The sequence below is a fragment of the Anomaloglossus baeobatrachus genome, chromosome 12 (assembly GCF_048569485.1).
Source record: "Anomaloglossus baeobatrachus isolate aAnoBae1 chromosome 12, aAnoBae1.hap1, whole genome shotgun sequence".
Lineage (NCBI taxonomy): Eukaryota > Metazoa > Chordata > Amphibia > Anura > Aromobatidae > Anomaloglossus > Anomaloglossus baeobatrachus.
Genome location: NC_134364.1, coordinates 41,146,119 through 41,170,457, shown reverse-complemented (window position 1 = coordinate 41,170,457; position 24,339 = coordinate 41,146,119). Strand labels below are relative to the sequence as shown.

Genomic DNA, 24,339 nt, shown 5'->3' with positions numbered 1-24,339 from the left:
TAGGGTCCTGGAGTTGGGCTGTCCCAAACGTATCCGGGGACGCCTCCAACTCCGGGATGGGCTCGACCATTTCAGCCTCTCCTGCCAATACCTCTAGGGGTGACCTATCGGGTTCACACTCTGTCCCTATCATGGTGACCCCTACGGCAGGCGTCCCGGATTCAGGATTATAGGGCTCAGGTCCCGGACTGACCAATATCTGAGGGGACTTAGGGGGTCCCCTCCATAAAGTCCAAAAATAGGGCAGATCCCTTCCTACGATCACGTCATAAGGAAGAGTGTTAAGAAGTCCCACCTCATGTTGCACCTGACCGCAAGGTGCTGTGATGGTGACAATCCCCGTGGGATAGTCTCGGCGGTCCCCATGTATGCAAACCACCCCCACGGTACGTCCGGTGGCCTTTACTTTAGCCCTCAAGGTGGATCGCACAAGGGTCACTAAGCTCCCGGAATCCAATAATCCTGTAACCGGACATCCATTCACCTGTATTTGGCACAAGTGGGGCTCCATCTTTGGGGAGACCAGGTCAGCGGTACACACCACCTGAGCATACATTGAACCCCGCCGGGTAACCCCACAATCCATGGGCTCCGTGGTGAGTGGACACTGGGCTTCCATATGTCCCACCCGCTGGCATCGCCAACATCTAATGGGGACGGAAACCCCCTTGACGGGTTGTCGTTTAGGGTACAGAACCTTCCGGACCTCAGGAATGGCGGGCGCGGCCTCAGACGGGACGGTAGGGGATTCCTGCACCGTTGTCAGCGGTGGGTCCTTGGCCCTAGGCTTGGAGGGGCCGGACCGACGGGCGGTACGCAAAGTCTCAGTGTCCCGTATCAAGTCCTGCGTAGCCACATGCCGCTCTACCAGGGACACTAATTGGTCCAGGGTACTCGGGTCACCCTGTCCTACCCACCGTTGAATGGTGACTGGTAAAGTGCGCACAAAACGATCCACTACTACCCTTTCCACCATTTGCGCCGGGCTCAGAGTGTCAGGCTGCAACCACTTTTTTACAAGATGCAATAAGTCATAGGCCTGGGAGCGTACGGGTTTGGCTTCCTCATAGAACCACTGATTTACCCGCTGAGCCCGTACATAGGTATTCACCCCCAACCGAGCCAGTATTTCGGCTTTCAGGGTCACATAGTCAATGGCGTCCTCGGTACAGAGGTCCAGGTACGCTTTTTGGGGTTCCCCCGTCAGATAGGGCGACAATACCTCAGCCGACTGGGGGGTCGGCAGCTTTTCCCACTCAAACACCGCCAGGAACGCTTCCACATCATCCCCCGGGGTCACAAAATATTGGTTTAGACGCATCCACCTGTCAGCACTCCTGTAGTTCCAGCGGTACTGGGTAAATGAGAAATGGAAAATCAATGGTGTAAAGTGTAAGTGTTGTTTACACAGTCCGCGCTGTATAAATCTGCCGGCTCCCCGCACCACCGCCTCAGAGTTCTCCGAAAAGCTGTTTTTATTAAAATTTATTTATTTTTTTCCCCTCCTAAATAGTATTTGCCCTAGAAGAGGTAACATTCTGTTTTGTTTCCAGCTAAATAATGAATTTCGTTTGCCAGTGTTGCTGGGCTCTTGTACACCACTTTAGCGGGTTTGTCTGTGTCAGATGAGCTCTGCTGATAGGGGAGGAATTCAGCCTCGGTCAGCTGTTATGGAGCGCGGTGTCATCACTCGCTCCGGGAAAGGCTGGGTTTTCACTTTGCTATATTTACTGATCGGCTCCAATGACTCTCTACCAATACACACGGGATTACACACGTATTAATGGTGCATTATGTTACTACTACTTCTCTAGTGTTGTTGTGTTTTGGTTTTTGTTTTTTTTTAATTTATTTTGTTGTCCAATAATCTTCGACAAGGATCCAATAATTTTCGTTTATTTTAGATAATCTTCCAGCCATGACCAATTTTTGTTTACTCTTTCGTCCTATGGCTTTCACTTGGCAGTATAAAATTACCCAGAAACATTATTATCCAGGTCAGTAAAATTATGGCAATCACAAACTTTAAGTTTCTTGCCATAAGTTCTGAGACACATAACTTCCTTCTCTTTCTAAGGAGCGGTGTAAGGATTTGTCTTTTGCAGTCAAGTTTATATTCCTACCTGTCAACTGGGCCGGGGGGAGTTGCGGAGGCGCCCGTCCATCTGCGGAGGCGCCCGTCCATCTGCGGAGGCGCCCGTCCATCTGCGGAGGCGCCCGTCCATCTGCGGAGGCGCCCGTCCATCTGCGGAGGCGCCCGTCCATCTGCGGAGGCGCCCGTCCATCTGCGGAGGCGCCCTCCTGTCAATCCGTAACAAAACCGCACCTCGCAGCCCCACCCTGATGTCTCGAATGCATCGGGGCCACGCGAGACGACCTTGTCACTTCTGCTAACGTGCGATGTTCTGCACCCTGAAGGAGTACCTAAGCTTGGTGCAATGTAACACTGACACCTCCTGTCCCCGCGGACACAGGGAGGTACGGTTAGTGGAAAAGAGCTGGCCGTGCAACCTCTGGTGCTGCACACAGCTTTCCCCCAACCCTCAACAGTAACTTTCCATTAGCCCCAGTGGAACAGAATTCTGCCACCAGTTCCTCGTTAGATATAGGCCTGGCCTTTTAGCACAACTATATCGGGCCAGAAACCAGCCCAGGTAGAGGGTAATACTAAGCCGAGCTCACAGACATGGGATTCGAAATAGAGATGAAAAAAAAAAACACAGCCCAAGATTTAAATTTATATAATACACTATATACAAGATGGAATTTACAGATATGTCAGAAGTACAGGTACAGATAAGACGTGGTTACAAACAGATATGCAGATGGATCAGTTACCGTGTTCCTTTGGGATTAAGCCTGGTGCTGACTGGCACAGGGGGGGTGCTGTGGAGCCACAAGTTTTCTGGGACTTCTCACACGTGTATCTCATGGGGACACCCACAATATGTCCACACTGACGTTATGAATCCAGGCACATTCCATGTCCCCTCCCACCTGTGACCTAAGATTGGGCTGGCCTTTTACTTGTCCATAGAAATATAGATTTTCAATTTTCTTATGTCCGCTCCTGAGCATCTCACACGGTAGATATGACCATTATGTTTCTTATTATTTGATCTATCCATAAACTGAAAACTCGTGGTGCCTGTGGTCGTCCTACGACCAGTTATTGATGGCTACGCGCGCCTCACAATTTAGCCGAAATATGCACGTGCATCTGCCCATCTGGAACCTGAAAATATGCCTATGTTATTTGTGGGAGCGACACACTCCCCAATATTGTAACTTTTTTCAGCAGCTCCGCGGAACCTGGACCTTCTTCTTTGAGGCTCTGTCATAAACTTGTAAAAAAACTTACGTGCCCACCCACCCTTCCTGCTGCTCTACAGGGGCTTGCTGGCTTCCTTGGCCTTAATGTAATTTTGTCACCTTGACCATTTGTTGAGTCGATCTGGAGAAATTGCTGCTGCAGGCCAGGGGGTAGGATGTATGTACAGTGACATGACAGCTGACTGATCTTTATCATATTCTCATAATCTCGGTTTATGGTGTGCCCAACTTCTTGATCCCATTTTCATTTTAGAATTTATGGATGTTCGATAGTTTTGGGGTTTTTTTTTTTTTTTTTTTGGTGGGTTCTGGTTTACTGCACTTAGTTTCTTTTATATTTTTATGTATCTAGTTTTATATTTTCATAGAATAGACTTTTATGAATGTGTAATACCAAATGTTTGTTTCTTTATTTTTTAATTGGTTGATGCAAACTTTTTTTTAAATTTTTTTTAATTTACATTCCTGTGTCCATAGAGGACTCAAACCTATAATGGTTTGATACCATGTACTAAAATACTTTTAGTATGTAAGGCATAGTTGCTTGTCTTCATGGGGATACAAAGTTAAAAAGGGGCCTTCAATAGGTCTTAGGCAACCAATTTAACATGGTACGTTGCACGCAGATCGCAAGTGTACAACAGGCGCTTAAATGGAGCCACGTGTATCAGAACCATTTACCTGCTGCTGTAGGAGATTGACCAAGGCATTTAAATGAGTAATCGGCAGTGATTGGAGCTTTCTCCTTTTAGCTGCGAAGGGCAGGTGCTCAAAGTTTCAAGAAAAAGTACACCAGTATTTTTACTGTAAGGGAAATACAAGCAATTTCTAAAATGGACATGTCTGGAGTAGTGATGAGTGAGCACTACCATGCGTGGTACTCCTCACAAGTAGTTGAACTCTTGGATGAGCGCGACTCTAGTCCCCGAGCATAATGGGGAACTTGTGCATTATTATGGGAAATCTGCCAGAAAAATGCTTTGTATTTCCCATTGACCTTCATTTTACTCATGGGCTCGAGTCGTGTCCATCTGAGCATCGAACCGCTCGTTACGAGTACAAAGCACCCGAGCATGGTAGTGCTCACTCATCACTAATTACGAGCACCCAAGCATGGTAGTACTCACTTCTAACTAGTTAAGGGTACCCAAACATGGTAGTGCCCACTCATCACTAGTTACGAGCACCTGAGCATGGTAGTGCTCGCTCATCACTAGTTAAGGGTACCCAAGCATGGTAGTGCCCACTCATCACTAGTTAAGGGTATCCGAGCACCCGAGCATGGTAGTGCTCACTCATCACTAGTTATGAGCACCTGAGCGTGGTAGTGCCTGCTTATGACTAGACTTATGACTATGACTAGTTAAGGGTATCCGAGCATGGTAATGCTCACTCATCACTAATTACGAGCACCCAAGCATGTTAGTGCTCGCTTCTAACTAGTTACAGGTACCAGAGCATGGTAGTGCCCACTCATCACTAGTAAGGGTATCAGAGCACCTGAGCGTGGTAGTGCCCGCTCATCACTAGTTAAGGGTATCCGAGCACCCGAGCATGGTAGTGCCCGCTCATCACTAGTTATGAGCACCCGAGCATGGTAGTGCCCGCTCATCACTAGTTATGAGCACCCGAGCATGGTAGTACCCGCTCATCACTAGTTATGAGCACCCGAGCATGGTAGTGCCCGCTCATCACTAGTCTGGAGTGATCACAATATCTGCCCACCTCCATATCCTACAGTGCTCCTCCAATAAGCATATCTGACCTTGACCATTTCCATAAGATTGCTCTTGCCGATACTGATGGTCCGAAAGGCATCATGTGACATGACCCTTTTAGGTACACCCCTCGGACACTGACAACTAGGGGGGCTCTTTTCTACACCGATAATACCTGGTCAGTCTTATTACGAATTCCCAGAATAGTTTTCTCCAATTGCCACATAAAGCAAAAATCTAAAGGTAAATCTTACTCTTGATTTGGCCGGGTGCTTTACCGGACTCCATTGTTTTCAGGCTCGGCGAGCGCTTATTAATAGTGTACTACAACTGCTTCCAAAAACGTCCAGTCCCCTCCCCGCGAGCACATTTCTCCTCTGGCAGAAATATTAATCATGGGCTGCTCTTCTCCTCCATAATAGAGATTTTATTGCTTTTATTTGCTTTTCCTCCGTTACTCCTGACTTCACATCAACTAAATCCAGGAGGAGATAAAAGTAAATTAACAGGATAATGTGTTCTGGTTTGTGCACTGTAATAATTCGGGATTTATTTATCGCCCTTGGGAGGACTGAACAGAAACTAGGAACATAGGAACAGTACAAACTCTGCAGTACAGTGCTGAAGAGACGTGCAAACTATGAGAGATCCAGGCAGGTATTATAGGTGTGGGGACAATTTTGGCCTTCTTTTTTTTTTTTTTTTTTAAGTGTCCTGCTTTTGCTCTTGTTTTTTATTGCCACTGATTATTTTTTTTCCCTAAAATTCCTCATACGTTTTCAGAGATGTTTGTTTTTATTTGGTGATTAATTTTTAAGCGCTTTACCAAAGTGGTGTGGTTTGCCGGGTTGTCTAGGGACGTGTATTCAGCTTACTCCATATAATTAACCTGTCAGCATCTCCTCCTTGGTTGAAGACAATAAAAATTAGCACTGAAGAGCTAAGTTCCAATTTTTTTGTGCCTTTAAGCTGGTGTCACACTAAACGACAGCGACAACGACGTCGCTGTTACGTCACCATTTTCGGTGACGTAACAGCGACCTTGTAAGTCGCTGTTATGATCGCTGCTTAGCTGTCAAACACAGCAGAAGCAGCGATCATAAGGTCGCTGTGCTACATGTTCAGAGAGCAGGGAGCCGCGCTTAGCGCTGGCTCCTTGCTCTCCTGCAGCACACATCGGGTTAATTAACCCGATGTGTGCTGCAGCTACATGTCACAGTTCAGAGAGCAGGGAGCCGCGCTTAGCGCTGGCTCCTTGCTCTCCTGCAGCACACATCGGGTTAATTAACCCGATGTGTGCTGCAGCTACATGTCACAGTTCAGAGAGCAGGGAGCCGCGCTTAGCGCTGGCTCCTTGCTCTCCTGCAGCACACATCGGGTTAATTAACCCGATGTGTGCTGCAGCTACATGTCAGTGCAGAGAGCAGGGAGCCGCGCGCACTGCTTAGCGCTGGCTCCTTGCTCTCCTTGCTACAGTATGCATCAGGTTAATTACCCGATGCATACTGCAGCCACATGTCACAGTGCAGGAGCCGGCGCTGGCAGCAAGAGCGGAGGCTGGTAACCAGCGTAAACATCGGGTAACTAGGGAAAGGTCTTCCCTTGGTTACCCGATGTTTACGCTGGTTACAGCTTACCGCAGCTGCCAGTGGCGGCTCCTGATCGCTTCATTTCGTCGCTCTCTCGCTGTCACACACAGCGATGTGTGTGTCACAGCGGGAGAGTGACGACCAAAAAATGAAGCTGGACATTCAGCAACGACCGGCGACCTCACAGCAGGGGCCAGGTCGTTGCTGGATGTCACACACAGCGACAGCGACGGGACGTCGCTGCAACGTCACAGAAAATGGTGACGTAGCAGCGACGTCGTTGTCGTCGTCGTTATGTGTGACACCAGCTTTAGCCAAAGCACAGGAGGATATAGTAATCTTTAGTGCTGCTGTAGACAGTGACTGGGGAGGCTTCTGCTGCAGCTAGTTGTCTTACAGCCAGATACATGACGCTGAGGGGGGAGGAAGAGGACATTGCTGGTCTCCTGAGCCATACACAAAAGATTAATTTTGCTGTTTTAAAGGGAACTTGTCACCAGATTTGTTGACTATAAGCTGCGGCCACCACCACTGGTCTCTTATACACAGCATGTTAGAATGCTGTATATAAGAGCGCAGGCCGCTGTGTAGAACATAAAAATCACTTTATTATATTCATCTAAGGGGTGGTGCAGTGCAGACTGGTCAGATGGGTGTCTCCGTTCTCCGATGCCGGCGCCTTCTCTTTCGGCCATCTTTGACCTCCATTTTCTGAAGCCTGGGTGTATGACGTGTCCTACGTCATCCACACTCGCCGACATTGAGGGCCAGCGCAGTCGCACTTTGATCTCCCCTGAGCAGGGCAGATCGATGCATTGAAGTGCCCCTGCACAGAACAATCAATGCCGGCTAGTGTGGATGACGTAGGACGTGTCATGTACCCCGACTTCAGAAGACGGAGGACAAAGATGGCCGAAAGAGAAGGCGCCGATACCGGAGAACAAAGACTCCCATCTGACTAGTCTGCCTTGGGTGAGTATTATAAAGCAATTTTTATGTTCTACACAGTGGCCTGGGCTCTTATATACAGCATGTTAGAATGCCGTATATAAGAGCTCCGTGGTGGCGGACGCAGCTTATAGTCGCCAAATCTGGTCACAGGTTCCCTTTTGAGGGAGGGATCGTTTTAATTGATTTTCTGTGTTTAGTGTTCCTTTAAAGTTATACCAATATGGGTAAAACGTGGCACCCTTATTAGCTGACTAACACCACCCTATAAATATGGGTTTTCCATTCTTGTCTGATTTGTAAAAAAGATAAACATTTTGAGGTCCACTTTTATTTTGTGCTCACTTGGCGGTTTCTGATTCTCCTATTTGTATGTATGGCGAATGCAAAAATTTGCTCATGGAGAGCGCATTAGGTGCTAAAGGTTCTCAAATAGGGTTGGACCCCACTTATAAAACCCAACTCCTAAATATTCTGAATAGACAATGGAAAAATACTTCAGAAGTTATACGAAGATGGCAAATTTGAACCGAAGAAATGGTCTGACACACTTTTTGGCATAAGTGCAATGTGTAGGTGCACATTCACACTGCGTCAGCCAAAACCTAGGATAAAAACAATGCGCAAATAACCCTGCAGTAAGTAAAAAAAAAAAAAAATAGTACATGTAAATAACATAGGGAACTTGGCTGCCACTATTTTGCTCAAGTGTGAAAATCTTCCTACCTCCAAAAGGTGTACTTGATCAGGATGGTGTCTACCTCTAGTATCTCACCTCGCAAGCAGGTCCTCATCTGTCCGTGGAAGGCTACATGGCCAAGATTTACAGCCCAAAAGGTGGGACATACTTTTAGTTTGTGCTAGAAACTAAAGCAAAACCTAAAAAAATGGGCCATTTTTATTCCTTGAGATAGCAGAGTTGGGGACCATCCTGATTAGCGACACCTTGTCACGGAGGGATGACTTTTTACACGCTTTTGATCAAAATATCGTTACCAAAGTCCCCCATGTTTATTTACATGTACTATTTAAAGCAACTTTACACACAACGATCTCGTTAGCGATGTGACAAGACCAGATCGTAGTTACGATTTGCCGAGATAGCTCATAGGTCGTTTTATAGCGGTCACACGTACCCATCTCACAAACGATACTACATCGTTCAGCGATATATTGTTTGACCAAGGCGGTCGTGTGGACACCGTCACACAGCATTCCTCCCAACGATTCCAACAACGACAGAGGCGTATAATTGTCCATAGCATACACCCTGGCGTGTGATTGCTTCGCCCTCTACACGCCCCAACTTCCAAACTGTCAGAATCTCCTCCGGTCTTCTGTAACGTGATTGTTTGTGAAATAAAAGGCCGCATTTGCGGTTGCCCCGTGTGATGCAACCACCGGTACCGCATGTGTGATCTGTTTTGTGTGTGTGTGGCATCCTTTACACCTTTCTCTCTTCTCTAAGGTAGAGTGCCTACAAGTAGTATTCAACCTCCTGCAGATTTAGCAGGTTTACACATTCGAATTAACTTGGCATTGTGACATTTGGACTGTAGATCAGCCTGGAAGTGTGAAATGCACTGCAGCAAAAAAGAATGTTATTTCTTTTTTTATTTTTTTTTTTTAAATTGTGAAAAGTTTATTCAGAGGGTCATTTTATTATTCAACCCCTCAAACCACCAGAATTCTGTTTGGTTCCCCTAAAGTATTAAGAAGTATTTCAGGCACAAAGAACAATGAGCTTCGCATGTTTGGATTAATTATCTCTTTTTCCAGCCTTTTCTGACTAATTAAGACCCTCCCCAAACTTGTGAACAGCACTCATACTTGATCAACATGGAGGGTCACAAGGCTGGCAAGGGGTACAAAACCCTTTCCAAGGAGTTGGGCCTACCTGTCTCCACTGTTGGGAGCATCATCCGGAAGTGGAAGGCTTATGGAACTACTGTTAGCCTTCCACGGCCTGGACAGCCTTTGAAAGTTTCCACCTGTGCCGAGGCCAGGCTTGTCCGAAGAGTCAAGGCTAACCCAAGGACAACAAGGAAGGAGCTCCGGGAAGATCTCATGGCAGTGGGGATATTGGTTTCAGTCAATACCATAAGTAACGTACTCCACCGCAATGGTCTCCGTTCCAGACGAGCCCGTAAGGTACCTTTTTTACTTTCAAAGCGTCATGTCAAGGCTCGTCTACAGTTTGCTCATGATCACTTGGAGGACTCTGAGACAGACTGGTTCAAGGTTCTCTGGTCTGATGAGACCAAGATCGAGATCTTTGGTGCCAACCACACACGTGACGTTTGGAGACTGGATGGCACTGCATACGACCCCAAGAATACCATCCCTACAGTCAAGCATGGTGGTGGCAGCATCATGCTGTGGGGCTGTTTCTCAGCCAAGGGGCCTGGCCATCTGGTCCGCATCCATGGGAAGATGGATAGCACGGCCTACCTGGAGATTTTGGCCAAGAACCTGCGCTCCTCCATCAAGGATCTTAAGATAGGTCGTCATTTCATCTTCCAACAAGACAACGACCCAAAGCACACAGCCAAGAAAACCAAGGCCTGGTTCAAGAGGGAAAAAATCAAGTTGTTGCAGTGGCCTAGTCAGTCTCCTGACCTTAACCAAATTGAAAACTTGTGGAAGGAGCTCAAGATTAAAGTCCACATGAGACACCCAAAGAACCTAGATAACTTGGAGAAGATCTGCATGGAGGAGTGGGCCAAGATAACTCCAGAGACCTGTGCCGGCCTGATCAGGTCTTATAAAAGACGATTATTAGCTGTAATTGCAAACAAGGGTTATTCCACAAAATATTAAACCTAGGGGTTGAATAATAATTGACCCACACTTTTATGTTGAAAATTTATTAAAACTTAACTGAGCAACATAACTTGTTGGTTTGTAAGATGTATGCATCTGTTAATAAATCCTGCTCTTGTTTGAAGTTTGCAGGCTCTAACTTATTTGCATCTTATCAAACCTGCTAAATCTGCAGGGGGTTGAAAACTACTTGTAGGCACTGTATGTTTTTGTTTTTGTGTGTTTTTTTTTTTTAAAAAAAAAAAATTACATGCGGCCAACATGTGCTTGCAGGTGTATGAACATGTGAACAATGCAGGATAGGGCTCAGTGGTTTGTTTTTTTTTTGTTTTTTTTTACTACTGCGGAAGTATGCACAAAAACAAGGTCTAAAATTCATTTTAAAACAAATATGAACCTAACCAAAAGATGCAATCAACCAGGACAACAGATAGTAGCCGAAAATTAAATACCACACATGTCACAGTAGAGCTCTGTAATGAAACGCACACAGGACCGTGGGCAGCCACAAAGGACGTCGATGAAACTTTGTGTCCACCTTATCAGCCATGGCTGCCAAATCAGAACGCAGTTGGGACCACAAATCAGAGCGGAGGAGGCGTGGAGCATTGCTCGTAACGACACGCCCGCGTCACTGATGACGGACGCACTTACGATGTTCGTTGTTGGCAGGGTGTCAAACGTAGCAACAATATGTCTGCTGCGTTCGAAACGACGAACAATATTTTGAAACTGAACGACGTGTCAACGATCAACAATTTTCGCTATTTTTAAGATCGTTCGGAGTCGCTCGTAGGTGTCACATGCAACGACGTCGCTAACGAGAGAAGTGCGTCACGAAAACCGTGACCCTGACGACATATCGTCAGATACATCGTAGCGTGTAACTGGGCCTTTAGTTGCTGCAAGGGATTTGCTCTTTGGGTATTATCCAATTATATTTTTTTTTTATTTACCTGTAGCGGCTGTCTCAAGAATTTATTATTTTTGCTTTCTGTGGGATGAGATCCGTGATAAGATGCCAGTTCGGCGCGGCGCACCAACACTTCTTCGTCTAGAGGTGACTGAGCGCCAAAGGGTAAATTGTCCAGGTAGGTGTATGGTGACCACCAACTTTTTGGGCCCATGTTCATATAGTTCTTCGCGGTTGTTGGTCATTATCTTACTGTTATGTCTCATGCATACAAGGCTGATCTTCCCACAGATTTCCCCACATGCGGATTTTGACGTGAGGTTCTTTATGTACAGTGACTTTTACTAGCTTGATTTGGGAACATGACTCTTGGGTTCATCCATAATTTACATAATTGAGCAGCCAGCTTTCTGTGCAGACTGCCTGCAAATATGACATTTCGTACGTCTTAAAGCTGTGCGCATTACTCTGATACAGTGATTTCTATTAACTGCAGAGAATTTTGTAATTTATTTTTTTTCATGCTTGAGGCATACAGTCATGTGCATATTAACCACACAAGGGCGTACAGAGACGAGACCATTTTTTTTTTTTTTTTTTATTTCGATATGGTAATAAGACGAAAGAAGCACTGGAGCAAATAACTGACCCAGTTAATGATCACAAAATGTACGGAGGACCGGATTGTGTGCACAAGGTCAGCGGTAGTGCCCAGTGTGAATTCCTGACCAGTATAGATGTAATGTGTTTGACACCCCTGATTCAATAGTCTTCACAAACTTTATGCCTTGGACATAAACTGTTAGGCCTCATTCACACCTCAGTTTTTCTCGTAGAAGTTTTCACGGTTGCACTGGCGAGTTTGATCCAAAAACTTGGCGCAAAGTCAGACAAGTGTCCGATACTGTGTGGAGCACTCGTTCTGCAAAAGTACGCAGACCTGTAAACCGCGCCATAGACTATACACCGTGTGCAGACTTATTAGGCAAGTTGTATTTTAGCAGATTTTTTTATTATTGATCAACAACTATGTTCTCAATCAACCCAAAAGACTCATAAATATCAAAGCTTAATATTTTTGGAGGTTGGAGTGGGGTTTTTTTTAATTTCTCTATCTTAGGAGGATATCTGTATGTGCAGGTAACTATTACTGTGCAGAATTATTAGGCAACTTAACAAAAACCAAATATATTCCCTTTTCACTTTTTTATTTTCACCAGGTAAACCAATATAACTGCACAAAATTTAGAAATAAAAATTTCTGACATGCAAAAACAAAACCCAAAAACTTAGTGACCAATATAGCCACCTTTCTTTATGATGACACTCAGCAGCCGACCATCCATAGATTCTCTCAGTTGCTTGATCTGTTTACGATCAACATTGCGTGCAGCAGCCACCACAGCCTCCAGACACTCTTCCGAGAGGTGGACTGTTTTTCCTCCCTGTAGAGCTTACATTTTATGAGGGACCACAGGTTCTCTACGGGGTTCAGATCAGGTGAACAAGGGGGCCATGTCATTATTTTTTCATCTATTATACCTTTACTGGCCAGCCACGCTGTGGAGTAGTTGGATGCATGTGATGGAGCATTGTCCTGCATGAAAATCATGTTTTTCTTGAACGATACCGACTTCTTCCTGTACCACTGCTTGAAGAAATTGTCTTCCAGAAACTGGCAGTAGGTCTGGGAGTTGAGCTTCACTCCATCCTCAACCCGAAAAGGTCCCACAAGTTCATGTTTGATGATACTAGCCCATACCAGTACCCCATCTCCACCTGGCTGGCGTCTGAGTCGAAGTGGAGCTCTCTGCCCTTTACTGATCCAGCCTCTGGCCCATCCATCTGGCCCATCAAGAGTCACTCTCATTTCATCAGTCCATAAAACCTTTGAAAAATCAGTCTTAAGATATTTCTTGACCCAGTCTTGACGTTTTCTCATGTTTCTTATTCAAAGGTAGTGGTTTTTCAGCCTTCCTTACCTTGTCCATTTCCCTGAGTATGGCACACCTTGTGCTTTTTGATACTCCAGTAACGTTGCAGCTCCGAAATATGGCCAAACTGGTGGCAAATGGCATCTTGGCAGCTTCACGCTTGATTTTCCTCAATTCATGGGCAGTTATTTTGCGCCTTTTTTTCCCAACACGCTTCTTGCGGCCCTGTTGGCTATTTGCCATGAAACGCTTGATTGTTCGGTGATCACACTTCCAAAGTTTGGCAATTTCAAGACTGCTGCATCCCTCTGCAAGACATCTCACAATTTTGGACTCTTCAGAGCCCGTCAAATCTCTCTTCTGACCCATTTTGCCAAAGGAAAGGAAGTTGCCTAATAATTAAGCACACCTTATACAGGGTGTTGATGTCATTACACCGCACCCCTCCTCATTACAGAGATGCACATCACCTGATTTACTTAATTGGTAGTTGGCTCTCAGCCTATACAGCTTGGAGTAGGACAACATGTATAAAAAGTATCATGTGATCAAAATATTTGCCTAATAATTCTGCACACAGTGTAAAACTCTGTAGTGTGCAGAATTATTAGGCAATTAGTATTTTTGATCATTAATTATTATTTAATAACTATAGTTCTGTTTAGTCCAAAAAGTTTAATAAACCTGAAAAAACGAGAAAGTAAAAGTGAGGTTTTGTCTTTCATATGAGTATCTGTGTAGAATTATGCAGCTAAATGTAAGATTTCCCATCTCAAGTTTTTATTTTAATCTGCAAGTTAGAAAACCAAATAACTCAATGTAACAAAATACACATAAAATGGGAGATAGATCTTCACCGAAGACAGATTTTTATCTTCGGACTAAGAATTTTGATAACTACTGATCCATTTTGGCAGAGAAAGAAGCAAATATGTCTGATGAGATGCATTACAAAGTGTCTGTCATGGGGCACTAAAGTGTGTTTAGCCTTGTAGTTAGCCAAAAAATAGATAAATTTAATAATAAAAAAAAAATGTGAGGTCCCCCCAAATTGGATTACCAGCCAAGGTAAAGTGGACAGCTGTTGTCTGGTATTCTCAGACTACGGAGGTCAATGGTTATTCGACACTCCCCAGCCTAAAAGTAGCAGGCCGCAGCCGCCCCAGAAGTGGTTAATCCCTTAGATGCACCAATCATGGCACGTCGCCCCAGCTCGTCCCGTTGCCCTGGTGTGGTGGCAAACTGGGTAATAAATGGGGTTGATACCAGCTGTGTAATGTCACCCGGCATCAAGCCCTGGGGTTCGTGATGTCAGTGTGTCTATCAGATACCTGACATTACTAACCCAGTCAGTAATAAAAAAAAAATGTTGAAAAAACACTCCCAAACACATTTTCTCTTTACACCAATTTATTGAAAAGAAAAAACAAACGGCATAATCTAATAAGGGGGTCCCACGACAATCCATACCATACTCTGTCACAGTCAATGAAGAACAGAATGTTCCTCATTTGCTGGGAGAGCAGTGCAGTGACCTGACCTGACTTGACATCAATAGGTCAGCCCAGGTCACTGTAGGGCATGATGAGCGCTGACGTCATGAGGTTAGCGAGGTACATTACATGCGGTAATGATTAACTTTGCTGAACTCGTGATGTCAGCGCTCGTCACTGAGATCAATGACCGCCACATTGTCACACGAAGTATCCCTAACAGCCTGTGAAGTCAACCATAGTCGCTGCCTCTGGCCGCTTGCAAGACTTGAGGTGATATCGCTGCGGGCATGGAACTTGGTGACGAGCGCTGATGACACCAAGTTCAGCGGAGATCATCACCGCAGGTAATTTAACTTTGCTAACCTCCTGACAGCAGCGCTCGCCATCCCTGCAGCTGCTCACACACTGCTGTGTGAGTCACTGTGAGGCTGGGAGGGGAGTGGGACATAGATTGCAGGGGCACCCATAGACTGCAGCCACACAGAAAGAAGTGCTTCCGTGCGGCTTCTGGAGATTTTGCGGACTTATTGGCTTGTATTATGTCATGGTCCGCATTTGCGGAACAGAATAGGACGTGCTCGATAATAACGGAACATACATACGGCATCCAATGTGGGGTTTTTTTTGTAGCAACTGATTGCACATGGAAGTGTTTCCCTGCGCCATGTGATCCTGCACAAAACACATTGAAAAGATGATCCTGTCAGTAGGTCCGCAAAAAAACAGGAACTGAACAGGACAAACGGAACGGTCGTCTGAATGAGCCCTATATGTAGCAGACTGCAGGGCGTTGCAGCTTAATTATCAGTGGTCTCATCCTCTCATATAGTGAGTCCATTAGTTGCTTGTGGTTGTAACCATGGATACCTAAGCTGCAATGCCTTGCACATGAGGTAAGGGACATAGTTAATCAGGAAAACTATACCACGTTTGTAATTGTAGGTATTATTATTATTATTATTAATAATAATAATAATAATAATAATATATATTCCTGCTACATACAGTGCCTTGCTAAAGTATTTGGCCCCCTTGTTTTTTTTTTCTTTCTTTTTTTTTCATCCTTTTCCCACATTTCAGGCTTCAAATATAAATAGCAGCGGTTTTACTAGGAAAATAAAGTGCTTAGTGCTGAGACCACTTTTTTAATAAATATTTATCACATATAACAAAGTGCACAGTGCAAGGTTTAAATATCTGGATGATATGCTATACATGAAAAAAGATTGTGGTATAATTATTCTATGTAACAAAAGGTTATAGCCATATACTAATTTGCAAGGGAAATTATACCTACAAAGTAATCTTTAAATGTTCCAAAGTATTTGAGTACCCCCTGAGGAAAGGATCGCTGAAACGTGCGTCGGGGCATAGCGGCATACTTTGGAACATTTAAAGACCACTTTGTAGGTATAATTTCCCTTGCAAATTAGTATATGGCTATAACATTTTGTTACATAGAATAATTATACCACAATCTTTTTTTCATGTATAGCATATCATCCGGATATTTAAACCTTGCACTGTGCACTATTTTATATATGATAAATTATTTATTAAAAAAAGTGGTCTCAGCACTAAGCACTTGATTTTCCTAGTTAAACTGCTGCTATTATTTATGGGACTTTTTCCTGCCCTGTATTTATATGGATTTGCAATTAATATTTTAATCATTGAATAAAAATAATAATTTTAACATTATTTACATCATTTCCTTTATTAAATCCCTATGGATTTTTATCTAAAGGTCTTTTTGATATTTATTGTAATTTAATGGTGATAGTTATACGGAAATTTTGATTATCTTCAAATATAAAGATAAAAATTTAAATGTTATGGTGAAGAATCAACAAGTGTGACACAATTGTGAAGATGATCGAAATGTATTGCTTATTTTAACTTTTTTTTAAAAAATGAAAATTGGGGCGTGCAATATTATTCATCCCCTTTAAGTTAATACTTTGTAGCGCCCCCTTTTGCTGTGATTACAGCTGCAGTCTCTTGGGGTATGTGTCTATCAGTTTTGCACATCTAGAGACTGAAATTCTTGCCCATTCTTCCTTTGCGTACAGCTGGAGCTGAGTGAGGTTGGATGGAGAGCGTTTGTGAACAGCAGTTTTCAGCTCTTTCCACAGATTCTCGATTGGATTCAGGTCTGGACTGTGACTTGGCCATTCTAACACCTGGATACGTTTATTTGTGAAGCATTCCATTGTAGATTTTGCTTTGTTTGGGATCATTGTCTTGTTGGAAGACAAATCTCCGTCCCAGTCTCAGGTCTTTTGCAGACTTCAACAGGTTTTCATAAAGAATGGTCCTGTATTTGGTTCCATCCATTTTCCCATCAATTTTAATCATCATCCCTGTCCCTGCTGAAAAAAGCAGACCCAAACCATGATGCTGCCACCACCATGTTTGACAGTGGGGATGGTGTGTTCAGGGTGATGAGCGGTGTTGCTTTAACACCAAACATATTGTTTGGCATTGTGCCCAAAATTCGATTTTGGTTTCATCTGAGCAGAGCACCTTCTTCCACATGTTTGGTGTCTCCCAGGTGGCTTGTGGCAAACTTTAAACGACACTTTTTATGGATATATTTGAGAAATGGCCTTCTCCTTGCCACTCTTCCATAAAGGCCAGATTTGTGCAGTGTATGACTGATTGTTATCCTATGGACAGACTCTCCCACCTCAGCTGTAGATCTCTGCAGTTCATCCAGAGTGATCATGGGCCTCTTGGCTGCATCTCTGATCAGTCTTCTCCTTGTGCGAGATGATAGTTTGAATGGACGGCCGGGTCTTTGTAGATTTGCAGTGGTATTATACTCCTTCCATTTCAATATGATCGCTTGCACAGTGCTCCTTGGGATTTTTAAGGTTTGGAACCAAATCCGGCTTTAAACTTCTCCACAACAGTATCACGGACCTGCCTGTTATGTTCCTTGGTCTTTATGATGCTATCTGCGCTTTAAAGAGAACACTGAGACTATCACAGAGCAGGTGCATTTATATGGAGACTTGATTACACACACGGGATTATATTTATCATCATCAGTCATTTAGGACAACATTAGATCATTCAGAGATCCTCAATGAACTTCTGGAGTGAGTTTGCTGCACTGAAAGTAAAGGGGATGAATAATATTGCACGCCCCAATTTTCAGTTTTTTTTATTTTTTAAAAAAGTTTATAATAAGCAATAAATTTCATTCAACTTCACAATTGTGTCCCACTTGTTGTTGATTCTTCACCAAAACATTAACATTTTTATCTTTGTTTGAAGCCTGAAATATGGGATAAGGTTGGAAAAATTCAAGGGGGCAGAATACTTTCGCAAGGCACTGTATTTGGATAGGATCTTGCAGATGGGAATAACCCTTTAACCTTGTTCTCACACAGCAAATAAGAGCAAAGCTGGCTCAGAGCGCTATAGCCTGCATTGGGCAGAGGGAGCATGCCAACGGACACTCTTAGTGAGAGCATAGGAGATATTTTTTTGCAAAATCTGAGATTTTCACAAAGCACCTCACTCTGATTTATTAAAGGGGGCAATTCACGAAGGTAGTTTTATTTACTAAAGAGGAGGCATGACTAAATTCAGAATTTTATGTACAGTGTGATTCATATGGATAGGAGGGTTTTCCTCACAAAAAATAATTCCACAGTGAATAATTCAGAGCTTTATCGTTTAAGGCTATGTGCCTAGATGGGGGTTTTTTTATGCATTTTTTTCCTTGCTTATTTCAATCATTAAAAGCAAGGGGAAAATCATCCCAGCAGAGTCTGAGAATCGTGACTTGCTGCGCACACGCTACTTCTTATTTCCTTGCAGATTTTGTAGCTGTAACATCAGCCGGAAACCCAATGGCGATCACGGGAGTACAGCACCTCAACTCCTGCGATCGCTAGGATAAAAGAAAAAAAAACACAAGCAGAAAAAAAGGCGTAAACACAATAAAAAAATGGCCGTTTTTCCAGCTGCTTTTTTTTCTGCCAAAACATGTTTTTTCTGTGCAGAAAAGCGCACAAAAAAGCAACGTGGGCACATAGCCTTACTGTAAGAAGCAGAGGTATGCATCTGCTGTGCACAGTACATCTATTTTAATTAATTATATGTTCATATGTGAAAATAGAAAAAATAATAATTTGGCTTCTAACTCTTTCCGTCTACAAGACAAAGGCTCCGAGAAAATTTTTCAGGTTTTTTTTTTTTTTTTTTTTCCTTCTCCTAGTCTGGCACTAGAGTCATAAGGTGCTCTAAGATGGCATTTTCCAAATTTCATATAATATTAGAGACTGGCAAGTCTGGCAGGATAGGATGTGATCTGCAGGACCTGGCCATGATCGCTGCACTGTGAAGGTGCTGCTGCACTGTGAAGGTGCTGCTGCACTGTGAAGGTGCTGCTGCACTGTCCAGCTCCTTTTCAGTGCTTGCACTCAGCTGCCGCCAGAGCTAATAGCAGGTACATGATGTAGTGTGTATGTGACTATGACTTCAGCTGTAAATAAAGCTCATGAAAAGCCCAGAATGTGAAGCAAAGTTTGTCATTTAGCCAAGTGTTGCCTTGGCTGGCAGCCACATGTCGTCCCATCAAATTCCTCCTGACTTTATGGTGTGGCATTGGATTTTGGCTGACTTATGACTTCAGTCGACTTTGCCTGATGTATAAAATATTCTCTGCAATTTTGATAATTGCCGTAGTAGACCTCCAGCACCAATTAAAACCTTTGAAGAAGCTGTAACAATCCATTATTTCTTCTGCTGCTATAAGTACCGCTCATCAGCTGTAGTCAGTGCGGGAACCTAACGGCGTGTGTTCATCTTTACTGCAGTGCCTCCACAGGAGAAGTGAAGCATTACATTATGCTTGTGTTACTGTTTCTTCCTATATTAATTTTCTGTATTTTCTTTATATTTTCTTTCAGGTAGTGAGGGTCGAAAAATGAACAAACTTCGTCAAAGTTTTCGGCGGAAGAAAGATGTGTATGTCCCGGAGGCCAGCCGACCCCACCAGTGGCAAACGGATGAAGAATCTGTGCGCACTGGGAAATGTAGCTTTCAGGTTAAGGTAATTGCCCCTCATTGTTTTTGAGAAACACCACCAATCAGTGGTGTGGGCTGAGTTATACTCGGCTCAGCATTCTGAGCACTGCTAAATCTGCAGCAAAAAAATTGATTTCTATCAAACTGACAGCATGCAGACCAGCAAGTGACACATCATTGGAATCGGGCTCTCAGCCCCTACATCATGCTGCTTTCAGATTACATGGCAAATCCCTTGTGACAGATTCACTTTATTTGTATATGCACCATTATTGTTTGTTTTTCTGCAAGATTACGTCCAGCTAGACGCACATTTTTACCAATCCGATGCCTCACAGCCTGCAGTAGTTTTTCTAAATCCTTTTTCTCCATTTCCGTCCCGTCGAAACCCACCCCCAGATTTTTGCAATTAGCTGATGCTACCATGTTACTGCCTGTTTATATCGAGCTCGAGGCAGCGTCCGAACTGAGCAGAATAACTTTCTGCGACCACCTGTATTGCACACACAGAAGCAGGCGGCCTAAGCCTAGCCAATATCTTTATCTCCTCTTAATCTGCAGATTTATTCCCCAATTTGTGTATTATTTAAACCTGATTCTAACTACTCCATATCAGTTACTTTCTTTCCTTCATGAAAGCGGATAGAGCAATTAGACTGCCTCATTTCCACTCAACATGAAACTTATTTTTTGGGTACAGTTTTTTTTTTTTTTTTTTTTTTTTCCTCCTCTGTATAATTGAGAACCTTACGGAATATATCTGAGGTTCGGATCTTTTCATTTCATCTGTTTTCTCCATGTTCACCTCTCCGGACCTGTCACCGCTTACGTACAGTCGCAAACAAAACCAACCTACTTTGCAAAATCTACAAACTTTTTTGATGTTTGCAATAAACCAATGAAGCAAAATCAACAATGTAAACGGCTCTACACAACTAGTAAAACAAGTGGTTTCTCCAATTCGACTGTCTACTGCTTAGGAACAAGAATTCCAACATGGCGCTATAGATGGACGCCTCTGGGTCTGCTGCTCTCCATAGTCGTCTTCTTCTTCTTTTTTTTTTTTTTTTTTTTTTTTACCTACTTCAGATATTGACTTTTCTTCCTTCTGCAAGAGAACATTTGTCTAAAATACAAAGTTCCACAACAACCAAGATTTCTACAAGAACACATTGTTAATCCCATGTCCCACCACATAGACACGTAAAGATCGTCAAGAACGTAAGAGGGCTCCTCTGTGACTGATATACTCTCATTAAAGGGGTTGTCCCCTACTTTAGAATTGATAGCCTCTACTTAGGATAGGTCATCAATGTCTGATCGGCCAGTGTCCGACACTCCGCACCCTCACCAATCAGCTGTTCTCGGTCCCGGTAGGGGCAGCAGGCAATGCTCCGTTCCGGAGCTGCTCCGTCGTCTGATAGCCGCAGCTGGGAACTTGACATCTGCCTCCCATTCTATTCAATAGGTGGTGGATGTGCAGTACCCGGCTGCAGCCGCTATCGGAAGACGGGGCAGCTCCGGAACCGAGCATTTCTGCCTGCCTGCCTCCACCAAAGGAACCAGGAACAGCTGATCGGTGAGGGTGCAGGGTGTCGGACACCAGCCAATTAGACAATGATGACCTTATCCTCAGGATAAGGTCATCAATCGGTGTTAAAGTAGTGGACAACCCCTTTAAGATTGGTCATGAATATTTAAAGAGGTTTTCTACTTTTGAAATGTGTACCCTAAGCTGCTACAGTAATGTTAAAGAACAAACCTCCTCCCCTTTCCCTCGTCCCTTGATCCAGCGCATGCTCCCCCTCTGCTTTTGTGTGTTGGCTGCAGCGTTGATGTCATATTGATGGCTCACATCACCGCTGCAGCCAGTCACTATAAGCTCAGCACTTACAGATGTGGACGGCATGAGCCACAGAGCTCAGTGATTAGCTGCAGTGGTGATGTGAGCTATTCACTTGACATAAACGCTGCAGCCAAAACTCCAAGACCGGAGGAGCTTGCACTAGACCTTTCTGTCTATTATTTTACATTATTGTAATAGTTTGGGGTCCACGTTTCTAAAAGTGAAAATCCCTTTTATAGCTATTCAGCCTCCAGTGATTTGAGGTTTTGTAACCCCCTTGAACATTAATGTCCGGCTCTATTTTCCCCGCAGACTGATGGCACGGACACTTTTTTGTGATTTTTCATTTAGAGCCTTTAAAATAATTGCATTTGGGAATTAATCAAGCGATATTGTTATGAGACTTTCCATGTTTGGGACTATATAAATTATGTTTCCCCTTGTGGAAAAGAACATTTATTTAATGGCTTGTTGTGATTTGTTGCATTACGACAAGTAATTTTCACAGCCACTTATAGTTTATCTCCAGCTGTCGAAGATAATGTATTTTTATTGAAAATCACTGTAGGAGTCTGCTCTTCAATTATGATTCATTTTCTGCAATAATACTTGTCTTTTGCTGAAGGATTAAAGGCTTTTCTGTATTGGCACAGCGGGAGCCCCTATCCTTGTGTACGTGGCTCCATTTCCTGCCTTTCTTACGACAGAAGTTTACACAATGGCAATGTCATGTGGGTGAAAGCTGGGAGTGCCTCCCACACCTTCCCTATATGTGCCAGATCTGTATATATACTGATCAGAGGTGGCGGAGTGGCGCCATGGTGGGCCTATCCGCTCCCGCATTAAATTGCTCAACTGGTAAAATCGGAAGATCACTCCATAGTTTGTGTGGCAGAATGGACAGAGCGAACACTGAATAATGGAATACATTCATGGCAGATGTTATATCAAAGGCCATCATGGTGAACCAAAAAGATAAAGGCTTGACCAAACGAATTGCTTCAGTTGGTCATGTGTACCCCATTGAAGGGCAACCAAGCTCCAGTTGCGAAAATAGTTGTAGTAGAGGCAGCAACATTGACTCTGTTATTGGCTATATGACCACGATGGCATGTAAATGGCTACTGCGTGGCCACCTACGGCCTCCCCTGCCATTATCTGCTTCTCGTGAGGAGGGCACTGCCGGGTTGATTTCTTTTCACGAGATATCTGCTTTTTTAAGTTAACCATAGGTTGGACGAATCGTCAACAATCTTAAATACGTAGACGACACAAGATTGATAGCATCAAGCGTAGATGGAATGAAGGATTTTATTACGGAGGGTCAAGATGGAATGAAGGACTTTATTACGGAGGGTCAAGATGGAAAGCGCAAACATGCAACTCCTACTCAATACAAAGACAGATATTGACTACTCCCAGGTATGACCGGGAAACATTTGAGATGGACGGCAACGAACTGGAAGGAACTTCAATCTACTCGGATCAATGATCACTCAATAATGCAGCAACGACACCGGAAGTCAACAGAATAATAGTTATGGGCAAAGCAACAATGAAATCACTGGACAAGGTCCTCAAATCAAGAAACATTTCACTGGTGACGAAGACACGGCTCATACATAGTCTGGTGCTTTTCTGTGGTAACCTATGGATGTAAACCTGGATGATAAATGAGAGAAGAAGAATCAAAACCTTTGAAATGTGGTGCTGGAGAAGGATGTTGCCAATGCCATGGATGGCAAGAACAAAGAAATGAATTTTGGAACATGTCAAGCCAGGCATGTCACTCGAAGCAAAGATCACCAAGCTACGACTTGCCTACTTTGGACACATCATACGAAGAGAGTAATCACTAGAGAAGGACGTTATGGTCAGAAGAATAGAAGGAACAAGGCGAAGAGGAAGACCAGCAACCTGATGGCTTGTTGCAATCAAGAAAACAATAGAGAAGACCCTGGTGGACTTTCTAGGTTGCACAAGATCCATCTTCTTACAGAGGTTCATCAAATCGCCATGGCTTGAGATCGAGCTTAAGGCATACAAAAAAAAATAATAAAAGCTGCATTTAATCTGCAAGATAATCGTGATCACGTGTAGATTAAGAAAAACACTTTTCACAATATCTTGCTGCTCATTCATCAGGTGACATGGAGCTTTTGGGCAGCGCAGAAGCGCATCGTTCTCTGCCTATGTAAGGCTCCATGCTCACGCTGCAGTTTTTGATGCGTTTTTGGTGCTATTTGTTTCTACAGACATGTAAACTGTTATCATTTGGTAAGTTTACCAATCTGCGATCGTATTATGCTGCTGATTGGTCACTGTAATAGGAAACTAACGGAGCCCAAGTCTAATAAGCCCATGTTTTTTGTTTATTTTTAAATGGTTACTTGTGACCAAAGTGATAAGCTGCAAACTTTCTGCAATAACTCAAGTTTTATATGTTTGGACCTGCTAGATCTAGTCTACTTTTTAATTTAATATGAATAATTGGTTGTGTAAAAAGTATATTCTCTTTAATTTCTTTATTTTCTTTGCTTAGTACCTTGGACATGTGGAGGTGGACGAGTCTCGAGGGATGCACATCTGTGAAGATGCTGTTAAAAGACTGAAATCCGTATGTATTGTAATTGCTCTGTCCACAAACTGAAGGTGTCTGTCTGTCCTCTAATGAAAAGTCCTGATATTTGTAAGGC

General features: G+C 43.7%; 1 protein-coding gene across 4 annotated transcripts in view; it reads left to right on the top strand.

Moving 5' to 3' along the window:
* Nucleotides 1-24,339, top strand: part of NUMB (NUMB endocytic adaptor protein) — a 137,813-nt gene that overhangs the window by 75,201 nt on the left and 38,273 nt on the right. For all 4 annotated transcript variants that reach the window (XM_075330600.1, XM_075330598.1, XM_075330602.1 and 1 more), the window contains exons 3-4: nt 19,680-19,822; nt 24,186-24,260. In XM_075330600.1, the coding sequence (XP_075186715.1) occupies nt 19,697-19,822; nt 24,186-24,260 (201 nt within the window). In that variant the 5' untranslated portion in view covers nt 19,680-19,696. The remainder of the gene's footprint in view (nt 1-19,679; nt 19,823-24,185; nt 24,261-24,339) is intronic.